Source organism: Solanum tuberosum, unplaced genomic scaffold (assembly GCF_000226075.1).
Source record: "Solanum tuberosum cultivar DM 1-3 516 R44 unplaced genomic scaffold, SolTub_3.0 scf00039, whole genome shotgun sequence".
In the NCBI taxonomy this organism is placed as follows: domain Eukaryota; kingdom Viridiplantae; phylum Streptophyta; class Magnoliopsida; order Solanales; family Solanaceae; genus Solanum; species Solanum tuberosum.
Genome location: NW_006238968.1, coordinates 2455228 through 2469496, shown reverse-complemented (window position 1 = coordinate 2469496; position 14269 = coordinate 2455228). Strand labels below are relative to the sequence as shown.

The following is a 14269-nucleotide window of genomic DNA, read 5'->3' as shown; positions in this document are numbered from 1 at the left end:
TTTTAACTTTTGGAAGTGTTTGATAAGATTAAAAATAACTTAAAATAAGTTTAAAATGACTTAAAAAAAAGTTTAAAACCAAAAGTAGGTCTTCCCCACTTTTTATTTATTTTTGACTTAAAAGCTACTTTTTTAAAGCCAAACGGACTCTAAATTTATCTAGTCTCTGTACAATTTAAAATTGAGTAGTTTTATTCATTGAAATTGCACAATCCTCTCCAAATAAATTGATATTTAATTTTTATCCTTTAGCAATCGAACTTATGCCTATTATAAATTCTTTACGGGCAAACTTCAACATAACTTGTCGGACACAAAAATATACATGTATACCCTACAAAAAAAATTGTATAATGTCATGTAAGATACATCTGTCTACTTAATCAACTTTATATAAGTTTAAATGTGCACACTCAAAGTTGGGAGACGTAGATGTCAACTAAGACGAAAGAACACGTGTATGTATTATGTCTTCTAGTAACGATACACACCTTTAGTTGACGAAATAGGCTCTATACTCCTGTTAATTGTAAGACCAAAAATAGTGCAAAAAACTGAGAATTAACTGTACCAATCTAGGAAGAGGATTGAAAATGTAAGTACAAACAGAAAGAGCAAAAGAAAAGTTCTGCTACTGCTGTTCCGTTGAATGGCTTGTGACAGTTCTTTGTTACCAAGTTCCACATTTTGGGTAGCTTCAACTGCCTGAAATGAAAAACCATAAAATTCATACCAACTGAAGCTCGAAACTAATTACAGAAGGTATAGACTTCAACGAGAGCTTCCGTGAAGTATACAGTGATCAAAACTCATACTACAGATAATACAGCAGGATACAATATATAATGACATGATTTGCCAATGGAAGAATAACAATAACAACTATGCCTCAGTCCAAACTGCCAATGGATCCCCAATTCTTCATTTAATCTCATTTCATAGCTGTCAATGGAAGAATATCATTCTGAATTCTGTTCAGTGCACTTCAAAGAAACATGTAGCCTGGTTGATCATCTACAAACACGTATTCCATTGTTTTTAATCTTTCTTTGTTCTTTTCTTGTCATGCATGTATGTCAATTACTGACAACTGTTCAACTCAAGAGGTATATAGGGGCTTAGAATGCTTGATATTCTTCTAAATGCTTTAAAGAACAAATTAATAAAAGTATAACCGCATAGATCCGTGAATTGTGATGTTTGTTAGTTCTAACTAGGAAATGGTTACAAATGGCAAAGTTAATAGAAGAAATGCAAAGATGGTCTGACTTAGTTAAACAAAGAGAGAGAAAATGATTTACTTGTCATTTTAGCAAGATAGAAGCTCTATCCATCTAGAAAGTAAAATAGCAACAATACCGCTAACCTGCTCATATAAAAGCTCTATCTGTTGGGCTTGTTGCAAAACATGAGTAGACATAAGGTGGTTTAGCGCAGACATTTCCACCATCTTTGTTTCTGTTTCTTGAACAGAATCCAGGAGACTGTTCAGTTCTACCTGCATCATGTGAGTGATCATAGTAGTCAAGAGTACAGGAATAGTGTATGTGATTTTAGCTTTAAGAAGTTGCTTGCTAGAACTAAATCCTCTATAAGAAAACTTCCAACTTACCTGGAGGGCACGTGTTTCATCGTCCAAAAGTTGTTCTTGGACTCTTAAAGGCGCTGCTTGTGATACATCACTGTCCCTGACCTCAGAGTCCCTTTTCATGTCGGGATCCAAACTACTAGAAGCAGAGGCCTCTGCAGCATTTGATTTGGTAGTGCTCTTACGCTTCCTTCTTGGTGTAACTCGGTTAATAGCATCTTGAAAGCGTATTGCCCGCAACTGATCAAACTGTGATGTAACAGAGTGAAGCTTTTCACTTAAAATTAGAACCTGCAGTATAATAGGAAACAATGAATATGAGGATATGCATCCACACTCCAAGATCAACAAGCACAGCAGTGCACCATTAGGTGTATATACTACTAAAGGATTTTCCCCTATGGTGAGTCTCATGATAAACCCGAAGAAATATGCTTTCAAATGCCTCGGCACTCTTTTCTAAAGGATCTTTTTTTTTTCTTTTACATCCTCAGGTTCACTCTTAGCGTAACACGAGGCAGTTTGAAAACAAGTAGAAGAAACAGCTTTAGACCTACTTCCATCTGATTACACACAGTAGCTTAGGTTGAAAAATTATATTTACATCATCAAGAAGTATTAATAATCACCACAATCTAGTGGCTTCAATTATTCCATCTGCAGTTGCAGGTGTATGTCAATGAGTCAGTGATATGTTGTACAAATCACAGAGCAACCACATATTGCATCCACTTTCTAAGAAGCAAAATTCAGGGAAAGAAAATCTGCGGAAGTAAGAGATCCAAATTTAAAGTATTACTAGAATCCAAACAAAGACAACAATTTTGAAGTATTACCACTAACATCAGAGATCATTTAAAAAACTTCTCTATTTAAAACAGGCTATTTGTCGAAAATATGAAACACCAGCAGAGAATGGGGGGCAAAATAACTGTGATATGACAGTGTCTGCTGATTGTAGAAAGTTACACTAAAACATCGACTTCCCAAATAGTAAAATAAAAATAATCTTTAAGTTGAGGTATCTAACATAGGCACATGGAACGTTATAAAAAGAATAGTCACATGCATATAAGAGTATTCTACTAACAGAGTGATATCAAGGACAAGGACACAACATCAACTCCTCTAACGTCACAGGTCATCTAGTAATATCTTTAATTCAAACAGTATCGATAAAGTTACTTCAGAATTTCCAAATACCAGCAGAAAGTGGGAAGCAATGTATCAGGAAGCAGTACTAATCAAATTATAGAATATTTGATGACTATATTGTATGTAGCAACCATACCACTCCATGCTTGTGTGCTATAGTATCAGCATTCAGATTGTCACCCTTCAATCCAAGCCATCCTTTTGAATTTGCATCTTCCTCATTTATACTGTTTCTGAGAACATCTATCTGCTCTTTGCATGATTTTACAAAAATAGTAACCTACAGAAAGTAGTGTTCGTAAGATCCTTCCAAAAAATTTAACTCAAAACTTCACAATCTCTATTAAGTGCATTAGCATTCAAAACAAAGCTGCACAAGAAAAAGTCAAAACCATAAAGGTGGACAAGGATCTCTTTCTTCAGACTCAAAAGTTAATAAGGACATCAAACTTGACAAAGCATGAAAAGAAGATGCAATACTATCAAATATTTCAAGGGAGTAAACAAAGATCTAGTTTTCAACTTTTCACAAGAAATTGACCATAGTAAATGGCAGGAAAATAAATCAAACACAGCACCTTGGTGCAGAAGTGCCAATTCAGTAAGTCAAAGTAGTTTATAGTCAAACTTGGAGTTAAGAGTACTGTAACCACCAATTCAACTTCCATTGGCTTTCATCCTTCAATTTTCTTAGTAATTTTCCAGGATTTATATTATTGCCTGGACTGAACTTAATACTGTTTACAGAATATTAAGAATTAGTTAAGCAATATAAAAAATGAAGATAAGAAAACAAGAAGATCATTACTATACAAGATCAAACTTTTGAAAAATGTTGAAGATGCGTATCAGGATCAATTTATTCTATCATGCACCCGGTTCTTCTGCTGATTTTAAAAACCACAAATGTGGGCTATCCCTAAAGCACTTGGTAGAGCAGTGAGCTACTTAGCACTTATTCAAGGTCCAGGAGGAGTTCAGGATTATGTTTCCATGAAATGGAATTTGCGATCAGGAGTCACTTTCCCCATCCACTACCCCTTAGTCATACCTGCCACCCAAATACCAACCCCCCCAAAAAAAAAAAAAAAAAAAAACTGACGAGAGAGATGTTATTATGTTAAATTTACTCTTTTACTAGATCCATACCTAAAACTAGGGAAAATATGCCCTTTGTCATATGATTATGTCTTTCATACCAATTGACTTCATTTTCAATAATTCTTATAGAAATCATGCACTGCAAGATTAGCCCCAATAATAAAAACGCATGTGACGTAAGATTGGACACACCTGTGGTATCTAAATGCATACAATTCAGATGTACAGACCCAGTTTTCTAAAAGAATGGCATCATAGAAGAAAGTTTGATGGTTGCAATAGAGGAATGCTACAAGAGGCCTCTGCAGATGATAATTAACAAAGAGAAAGGCAAGTGCTATAGAATGATTTTGAGACCAATAATATTATATTGGAGTAAATGTTGGGTCTCAAAGTCAACATGTTCACAAGATGATTGTAGTATGAATCTAATTGGCAGTTTCTACAAAGTGCTGTCCAAGTTATTGGCTAACAGACTCAAATCTGCCATGTGCAAGCTGATCTCCCCTTCTCAAATAGCTTTTGTAAGAGGTAGACAGATTGTATATGCCTCACTCATTGCAAATGAATGTATAGACTCCAGATTGAAGCAGAAAAAGGTTGGTATTTTATTCAAACTAGATATCGAAAAAGCTTTTGACCATATGCACTGGGACTTCTTGATTAACATATAAAAGTTGATGGGCCTCAGGGAAAAATGGGTCAGATGGATCCATTTCTGCATTCCCACAGTCAAGATGTCCATTAACATCAATGATCACCAAAGGTTTCTTTACTACACAAAAAGGTCTAAGGCAAGAGACCCTCTCTCCCCTTCTCTTTTCACCTTGGTTATGGAAGGCCTAAGTGGAATGCTTGGAGCAGCAGAAGTTCATGGGTGGATTAAAGGCTTCAATCCAAGTTTGAGGAACCAGGGAGGGAAGCATATCACCCACCTTTTGTATGCAGACTGATTTTTTTATCCGTGCATGGTTCTTTTGTTCTTTAAAGCAGTATTGGGCCTTCATATTAATTACTCCATGAATGTTCTCTACCCGGTAAATGATGTTCCTAACCTACTGGAAATTTCAGGAACTTTGCGATGTACAGTAGGTTCTTTTCCTGCAAAATACTTGGGACTCACTTTAGGGGGAAAATCTAAATCCGTAGCAATTTGGGATGACATCTTGGAGAAGTGTGAAAGGAAACATCTCTTGCTGGAAGAGTAAGCTTATCAAGAGTCTTGTTCCCTTTGCCAATAGCAGTGGTGCATAAAATAGACAAAATACTTAAGACTTTATGTGGAGGGGTAATAGAGAGAATGCGACCTTTATTTTGGTTAGATGGAGTGCGGTGTCAACAGACAAGAAGTCAGGAGGCTTGGTTATTAGAGACTTAAAGATTCAAAGTAAAATTTTACAGTTTAAGTGGCTTTGGACTTGGAGGTTCAGGAAGGAGGTGGGAGCATTGTGGAGAGATGTCATTGTGAAAAAATATGGATTTCTCAATCCATGGATAACCAAACAACCATATCTCTCCAAAACATGTGGTATACAGAAGCATCTGAGAACTCACTGGGACATTTTTCAAACACTACAGTAGAAACTGAGAATGGTGCGAAAGTAAGATCTGGACACACTTGGATTAGACTGACCTCTGTAAATAATTTAGAACTCTTCTTGGATTTTGTTAGCTCTATAGCTTAGAAAGACGCTACAAATCCTTTTTTTGTGAGCTTAACTGATCTATCCTTGTAAAGCTTGCATCTTCTTGATGCCTTGAAATGAATCTACTTGCTTCATAAAAAATAAAAAAAAGATTCTGGACACACTTGGTTGGGCTCTTCATCTTTGAAGGATCAATGTCCTTTCCTATGTACAGTTGCACAGAATCTTGAAGCATTAATATCAAAATATTGGTCCAACTCTGGCTGGGATATTACATCCAGATGTAGTATGAATGACTGGGAAGAGTACAACCTTTGATCTTTGTTGTCTCAGCTACACAGTCTGCCTCCTCTTCTGTCCAGAAACAACTCTTCTTTTTTTTTATGACAAGGGAAACCCGCAGCCACTACCCTTTGGGTGCGCACAGGGTAAAACCCTCGCTCCTATGCAATAGCTTGCAAACCACATAGAAGAGGTTAACCCGCACTAGGCAAGCCCGGTGTGACGAGCTCAACCCAGAAGGCAAACCCCTTGCTTTCGCTGGCAAGGGGTTTCGAACTTGAGACCTCCAACATGGAAGTCCCAAGCCCAAACCACTGGGCCACCCCGAAGGGTCCAGAGACGACTCTTTACTCTAGAAATGTGACACTAAGGGATGTTTCTCTGTTATATCATGCTACAAGCAGTTAAGTCTTCCCCCAACTGAAAATTGGCCTTGGAAGTGTATTTGGGAAAACAAAGCTCCTATATAGTGGAATGTTTAGCATGGTTAGTGGCGAAAGGAGCCTGTTTCACACATGAAAACCTTCAGAAAAGGGGAATTAATTTATGTAGCAGATGTTTGTTTTGTAACAATGAAGCTGAAGATATCAACCATTTATTTCTTCATTGTAAGTTTACATCTCAGATATGGAGACTCTTTCTCGTTTTACTGGAATTAAATGGGTAATGCCAAGAACAACAAAGGAACTACTAGAATGCTGGCACTTGAAAGGTCTTGGCAAGGTGAAGAGGGAACTTGGAATACCATCCCTGCGGTGATTTAGTGGACTATGTGGAAAGAAAGGAATGCGAGAGTTTTTGAGAGCAAATCTGCATCTGTAATTAGTATCAAATACTAGTGTATATCCTCTCTTCTTCTTTTTGGGGTGCAACATGGTTATTGCAAATGACTTAGATCCCATGATTGACTTCCTGAGCTCATTGCACAATTTGTAATGTAGCCTCCTTTTGTACTTATTTAATAGCAATATCTAATTGCTGAAGTTAATTTACTTACCTTTAGCAATCAAGAAAATAAACGATGAGTGTTGTATGAACATAAAAGTTAAGATTAATGCACGCCATACACAAATAGACAAGATTGTAAATTACCTCATCAGATAGAAAGAGTAAGTAGCAAGGGCCCTGGAGGTCAAATTTCAACTGTTCTGAAAGTTACTACTACAACAACATACCCGGAGTAATCCAACAAAGTGAGGTCTGTATGCAGACCTTACCCCTACCTCAGAGGTAGAGAGGTTCTTGCCAATAGACCCTCAGCTCAAGAAAAACAGTCCAGAAAGAGAATAAATGGATGTGGAACCATAACAAAGGATTCTGAACAGCAACTACAACAAAATATTATGATAATCGAAGTACAAGAAACATCTGATGTTTCTTGAAGTTACTGAATGAATCTTTTAGGAAATACAAAATAAGGAATAGTGATTTGTATATTACTTTTATGACTTCTTTTCTATTTTTTTTAGAAAGACTTAGTAGCATAGATAGAGGAAAACATAAGACAATATTATCTGAGATGATTAGGGAATGTCCTACATAAACCCCTGAAAGTACTTCTTTAAAGATGTGATATTATGGTGTTAAAAGTTCTAAAAGCATATAAAGCAATGGAAGAAAAAAAACCATATGGATGATACCAATTTGGGACTAAGGTATAGTTGTTCTTACACTTGCATTTGACCAGGTCGAGGTAAGTGTGAGACTTTTTGAACATTTAATTTAGCTAACCCCTAATTTGCCTTAAAAGGATTTCTTTTTAAGTATTAAAATAAAATGGATTCTTTCTTTCTTTTGTTGCGGTTTGTTTGGGCCATTTTTGTATTTGTTTTACTTGACTCCTTTGATTTTTATATATTATGTGGCCTATTGGTCATTTTGAGGAAAATAAAATGGATCCAAATATAGCAGGAATAGATATAAAAAATACCTATAGCCGTCCCAACTTGTTTTAAATTGGAAGTAGATTGATATTTTCTTTTTAAAAAAAATTGCAAATCACCACCAAATAGAGGCAAAACAGTATAATTGTCTCGAATATGTAATCATGATTCCAACCTCACCCTTGCGATATGGCCTAATCCTATTTGCAAACTGAAATACCCCTTTGTTTTCATCAACATATATTTGATAAGAGACCATCATGCAGAAATAACAAAATATATCTATGTACATCAGCATAGCAGCAAGAAGAAGATAGTCTAGCTAATCATCCTGTTCTGAAATCCATACAAGAAAAAAGGGAAATAAGTACAAAAAGAGAAGAAAGGAAACATATATGAAAGTATGTAACCTTACATCATGCTCAATGCTATCCCTCTCTTGTTCAGTAGTACGGTGCAAATCAACATAATCCTTCTTGTGTTTCATCAAAAATTGCTCTAGGGTCCCAATGCTCTCCAGCTGATTAATGAAATTTTATGAAAAGGATTTTCGGTTTGCGATTGTGTATGAGCAAAAGGATATAAAATCCAAAGCACAAGGAAAGTAACAAAAGAAGATCAGCATTATGTGTAAGAAAAATATACCGTTTTAAGTGCAGCTCTGATGAATCCTGACCTTTGCCGGGGTTTATGCATGATAAAAGATGCCAATAAAGCAGCTGTTTTAGACTGTCAGCAAAAATCTAACTTCAGAGGACATATTCTAAGATCTGATGGTAGTATCACATAGGCTTAACAAAGGGGTGGGGTTGGGGGAGTGGGGGTTGGGGAAAGAGAGTGTTGAAATTTAATTAAATGGAATACTAGTTCCCACACAAATAAGAGAATTATAAATCATCTGCAATGAAAACAAAACTGCCAGACATTTGCAACCACACAAATTATTGATCAGTTTTGGAACCTGATTTTTAGAAGGTTCCTCAATGACTGGGAAGTGGAGAGAATGATTCGGTTCTATAATACCTTGGAACAAGCCAAGAACCTCACTTGTGAGGAAGACAAATTGACATGGAAGCTGGAGAAAGATGGCAAGTTCAAGGTGAAATCAGCCTACAAATTACTAGACACTTCAACTGAAACAAAGGAGTTGTGGCCCTTTGGAAGATGATCTGGAAAGGGAAAATACCACATAAAGGTGGCTTAACTTCACATGGCTTGTTGCAAGACAATCTGTTCTGACTCAGGATAACTTAATGAAAAGAGGAAAGGACTTATGCTCCAGATGTTTTTTTTGTGAATTTGAGACAGAGACAATAAACCATCTTTTTTTGCATTGTAAAGTGACTGAGAAGCTATGGAAGTATTTCATTAACCGAAGAGGTATCACATGGACCATGCCTAGAAATACTGCAGAAGTCCTAGCATGTTGGAATAGAGATGGAAATCAGTCAGGACACAAGGAGAGATGGAAGATTGTCCCTGCCTGCATCTGGTAGGACAATATGGAGTGAGAGAAATCAGAGATGTTTTGAGAACAAGAGCATCCCTTTCCAAAGCATTAAAATGAATTGTTTAGTGACCTTTTACTTTTGGTGTATCCATTCTATTCCCAAGGATCCGGGGGACATCACCCTATTCTTAGATAGTTTATGAGGGAGATAGGTGTTTAGTTTCTTTTTGGTAAACCCTCTATACTTTTGATGTAATTACTACAGGAGTTCACTATTGGTGTACTTCTATGTTTATAATACCAGTTAACTTTCTCAAAAAAAATAATAATTATTGATCAGTTTAATTATAGAACCGAGCATCTGATCCAGGGATGGTATGAACAATTGATACATGAGGAAATTAAAGAAGCTATATGCACAATCGGACTCTACATAATAGGCAAAGGATTTAGGGTCCATATGAGCATGAAGATTCTTCAAGGCATTTCACAGCACGCTACATTATTCTGTAGACCAAAAATAGAGAAAAGCAATGAACTGAATAAGTTAATGTACCTCATCATATCCCAAAGACAATGCTGATCGACGTGCAACATCTTTAAAATCTTCCGTTCTATCTCTAACTTTTGACATTCCTTCAATTGCAGGAGAAAATAAGAAGATTTCTTCTTATCAAATGATGCAGTTTCAATGGTATATAATGGTTTGGTATATCCCAGCAGAAGACCGAAGATATTCTTCCTTCCAGGTAAAACTCTACAGAAAATGAAGTTACCAAGTTCCAATTCATCAACTAGACAACTACAATCCCAGCTGTAACAACTTATAATCAGAAAACATAAACCAAACTCGTAGTTGGAGATATTAGTAATCAAGTTCTCTATATACTAATCCTGATTAAAGAACATGATACTAACCTTAGTCGTGGCCCATGTAGATGACCTAATTTGGATTTAAGGGATATTTCAACTAATGGATTTCAAATGCTTAGATCCTAGACAAATAGAGAATGAAATTGATTGTTTTTAATAGTTAGAAACGCTTAGAAAATCAATGAATCAACTACTTCTCAATCCAAGATCAGCTTAGGTCGTCTATACAGAAACACTTACGAAATGACTTCAATAAGTCGTTTGTTGCCGACCATACCAAGAGATCTCAAAAGTAGTGTATTTACATAATTACAATTTAGTCCCAATTTTCTGTTCCTATTTCTTTAGCAACCTAAGTCAGCTTATTAGGATAATGTTGTCATTTCTATTTGTCTAGGGTTCTCTTTTGCATTACACAAATACCTTGTACGTACTCATTTGGGAAATATTAATGAAAATCAACTTTTAGCTCTCTTTAGAATAGCTTTAGCTTAGCTAGATTACAGCTTGGTTTCCTCTTAAATTCTACTCTACATCATTTGGTATCAGAGCATCATCCTCGCAACTGTGGGTATTCATCAATGGCTTCCGAAATGGAGAAGAATAGAGAAAAGGTGCAGAAGCTTGCTCTGCAACTCTCTAGCACATTTCAACTAAGGGAAATCAAAGATTCTTGGGAAGTGATAAGGGAACAAGTAGACCCACACTTCAAGTCTTCCTCGGGTACACCAATATATCGGATCTTTTGACAAATTGATTCTTCTTTCTGAAGATATAACGGAAACTGAGAAGCTCTGATATCTCAACATGTCATTCCCTCTGTCAATTTTCGAGCACGGGGGGAACTAACGGTTTTGCTAATTGGCATGTTCGATGGTTTTTCTGATTATGAGTCTTGTTATGTTGACCATGGGACATTTGTTGCTGATGAACAATATTTGAAATTCATTCTGAGTTGAGTGCAAATGTATTTCCTTCTCTTACTAAGTATGGTCCAGGACATTTACTAGTAATGTTGTTGGCAAATTATTGACTTGCACATTGTCCTCTGATTTGTGCGTATGTCATGGTATAACCTTAGCTATCGAGAAAGTTGGTTTGGCTCTTCATGAGTGTGACAATATTCTTTCCCCAGCTCCGCTGAATCAATTTGCGAGTGGGATTCCTGCAGCTGAGAGAACACTGCTGGATTGTGGATATGGAGGAGAAATAATGTGTTCTGGAGTTCCCTGTTACAATAAGGGCATTTCATTGGTCCATGCTCCATTAACAGATAAAAGCAAATGGAGACTGCTTGATGTCCTCCATGAAAATTTGAGAGATCCTAATCTGCAGATACAAGGAGATGTAGCAGCCTTGAAAAGCTTCATGCCTGCTTACCTTGCAGCATTGGAAGGTAAAGATTCTCATGCCATTACATCAAGATACCTTGAGCAACTGACTGGTTCTAATGTGGCTATTAGATAAGGATCTGCATTTTCTCTTGGTGTTTCGCACAAAATAATTGGGGTTGTTGGTCATATTATTCCATGGAAATTTCCTCTTTTTCATGCTTACTCTTGCTATATACAACAATACCATTTTAAACATTCTGAGCATAGAACAATCAGTGTCTTACATTTCTAATTTTGAAAGGTGAGAAAAGGTGGAAAAAGACTACCGCCGACAATACTTTCCAGTGCTCGAAAAGGATATTGTCTCCCTACTTAGTATTTTCAGTACTCAGCTGACCATATCCCTAATAGACAGATTATTAATTCTTATGATTCTTATTTGGACATTTCTTCACTGTTGGTTGGAGCTAGTAGCATTAACTGCTGTGCCAGGTCTTTCTGCCTCTTAAGTGTGACTTTTATAAGTCTCTGGATATCATTTTCTCTCAAGTTCATAATCACACTGTAGTTTCACCCAGTGATAAGCAATATAGTTGTCTCATAGACTGGAGGAGTAAATTGGGGCAGCCGACACATATTCTAAAATTCATAAACAAGTTGTGCAATACTATTAATATGGAAAGGCAGCAAGCTCAGTTGTTAAGAATATCACTTGGTGGTAATATTGCATCAAATGCCTCTCTTCAATTTCAACATGGTCTTGCAATGAAGATAATTCTAGAGTCTAAAGTTGGACTACTAATCTTGGCAGCATTTTGAGGCCAATTGTTGCACTTCCAGTTTTCAACATTGTCTCTTTTACATGGTTCATTCTGGAGATGCAACAAAAGGTACTAATGATGATGAAGATTCATAGCCTGCCAGATGGGTTAACATTTGCATTTCTCAGTGAAAATGATACAAAACAAAACTACTTTTGTTAGTAGGATGACATGGCTCTTGGAGTTAAACCGTGGGGACAACATATATTGCAGGCTTAGATTTGATGACTCAAATAAAGAAAAGATATGGCATCATGGATGTGATTCTGCCTTGTGACTTGCTTTGAAATACCCTAATGGGAAAGGAGCACTCGCATTGTAGTGGAAGATTAAAACATTTCAAAGGTTCTATTTAAGTCAAATCCTGGAGGAATTTCTCAAGAATATTTACTTCTTTTGTGGTGAGGCAGTTGACAAGGCATCAGGAAAACACCGTAGAGATATGAGGAGAAGACTCAATGCAGTCACTCTATTGGTCCCTAAAGCTTCTGACAGAAAGTTCGTTGAAATTGGGTTAAAAACCATTGCCCCTGTGCTTGTTTTCTACTTGCAGTATGACTTTGTTAAGCATGAATTTTGGAAGCATAAACTCATGGATGCTTGCTGGAGTTCAAGTAAATTTTGGAAGACATCCATTATCCCTTTCATTTCTTTAGAATAGCTTTAGCTTAGCTTAGTTTATAGCTTGTTTTCCTCTCAAATTCCATTTTACTATCATATTTCATGTCAAGCACTAACACCTCAAGTACAAAATGATAAATATTTACTCTCCTGTGTTCTTACTGTGTTTTCTCTCTTCTCAAGTAGAAAGTTCCACAATTTGATTACTAATACTCACAAATCAGAGTGTAAACCAAAAAATGGATCATTTATGCTCTTGCGAAAAAAACGCACAGAGAACTAGAAAATGAAGCTAGGGCTATCATTATGAAGTGAGAGCAGAGTAAAAGCATTGTAACCCAATCATTGATCATATAAGACCGAGTTCTAGGAAAAATTTACCTTCCTCAAAATCAGTTGACCGTAAAATCAATTCGCTCACGCAACCAAATCAGGCAATTTTGAGTGCCGCCGATTCCACCAATCCCGGGGACTTCGCCGCCGGTAATATGATTCCGCCGGCAATTATGACTTCTTTTTTTCTGTAATTATTATACGATGAAGAAGAAAAGAAAAGATAGGCAACTGTGTTCAAGTTCATATGAACCGGGTCGGGTTTAAATGGGATCCGTTTCAAAATGGGTAATTTCAATTAAAATTAAATAATATTTTTGTTAAATTGGGGAAAATCATTAGGGAAAAAAAAGAGCAACTTTCACATATAGCAAACACAAAATTTATATTTGTATGTTATAGCAAAATTTGCATAATTGCGCTCCATAGCAAACATATATATGTATAATTCGTTATACATATACAAAAAAACAGTTGTATAATTCGCTATACATATACAAAGAAAGCAGTTGTATAATTCGCTATACATTTACAAAAGAAAGCAGTTGTATACAAAAGATCAATTGTATAATCTGTATATGTATAAAACGAGAAAGAGAGAAAGGCAAAAGAAAACTGGGCAGATAAATATTTGTAATGTATAATTATAAGTGTATAGGACGAAAATATATGTATTTACATGTGTATATACAATTTTTTTTCTTCGCTTTATTACAAACAGAAACGCAATTTATACAGTTTGTTATAGGGTACAATTAAATCAAAGTATATTTATAGCATTTAATTTGAATTAATAGTTTGTTATTATGTACAATTATCCCAATAGACCCAAATTGAAAATGTATCTCTTTTGTTCTTATTTTTTTTTATTCTTCCATTTATTGTTTCATTCTTTTTATTATTATTATTTTGTTTTTGTTCTTTTCTCATGTATTACTTCTATCCTTTCGTCGCCTTTTATACTCTACAAGATACAAGACAGGTAACTTGTTAAGGATCTCCATAGTCATATCGTTCTTGAATTCGATTCGTGTGGTCTATTAAAAGGTAAACACATCAAAAATGGTTAAAAACACTTAAAATAAGTCAATTCAAACATCGAGTTGGGGGAAAATTATGAAAATCCAAGCAACAACAATTGAAATTAAAACTCACCTGATAAACATCCATCTGCTTTGTGTT

The 14269-nt window shown here is 35.8% G+C and overlaps 1 protein-coding gene across 2 annotated transcripts; it reads right to left on the bottom strand.

Annotated features, from left to right (window-relative positions):
• Window positions 1–435: 435 nt before the first annotated feature.
• LOC102596731 (syntaxin-81-like) lies at window positions 436–13302 on the bottom strand. 2 transcript variants are annotated; one of them, XM_006343329.2, is made up of 8 exons: window positions 13136–13302; window positions 9662–9862; window positions 8301–8384; window positions 8071–8175; window positions 2880–3023; window positions 1613–1879; window positions 1367–1498; window positions 436–705 (listed from the first exon to the last, which is right to left on the bottom strand). In XM_006343329.2, exons 2-8 carry the CDS (start codon window positions 9737–9739, stop codon window positions 562–564), a joined length of 954 nt encoding a protein of 317 aa, XP_006343391.1. In that variant the 5' UTR covers window positions 9740–9862; window positions 13136–13302; the 3' UTR covers window positions 436–561. The 2 variants fall into 2 exon arrangements, with proteins under 2 accessions (XP_006343391.1, XP_015162363.1); XM_015306877.1 differs by having other exon boundaries at window positions 9662–9741.
• Between the last annotated feature and the right edge of the window lie 967 nt (window positions 13303–14269).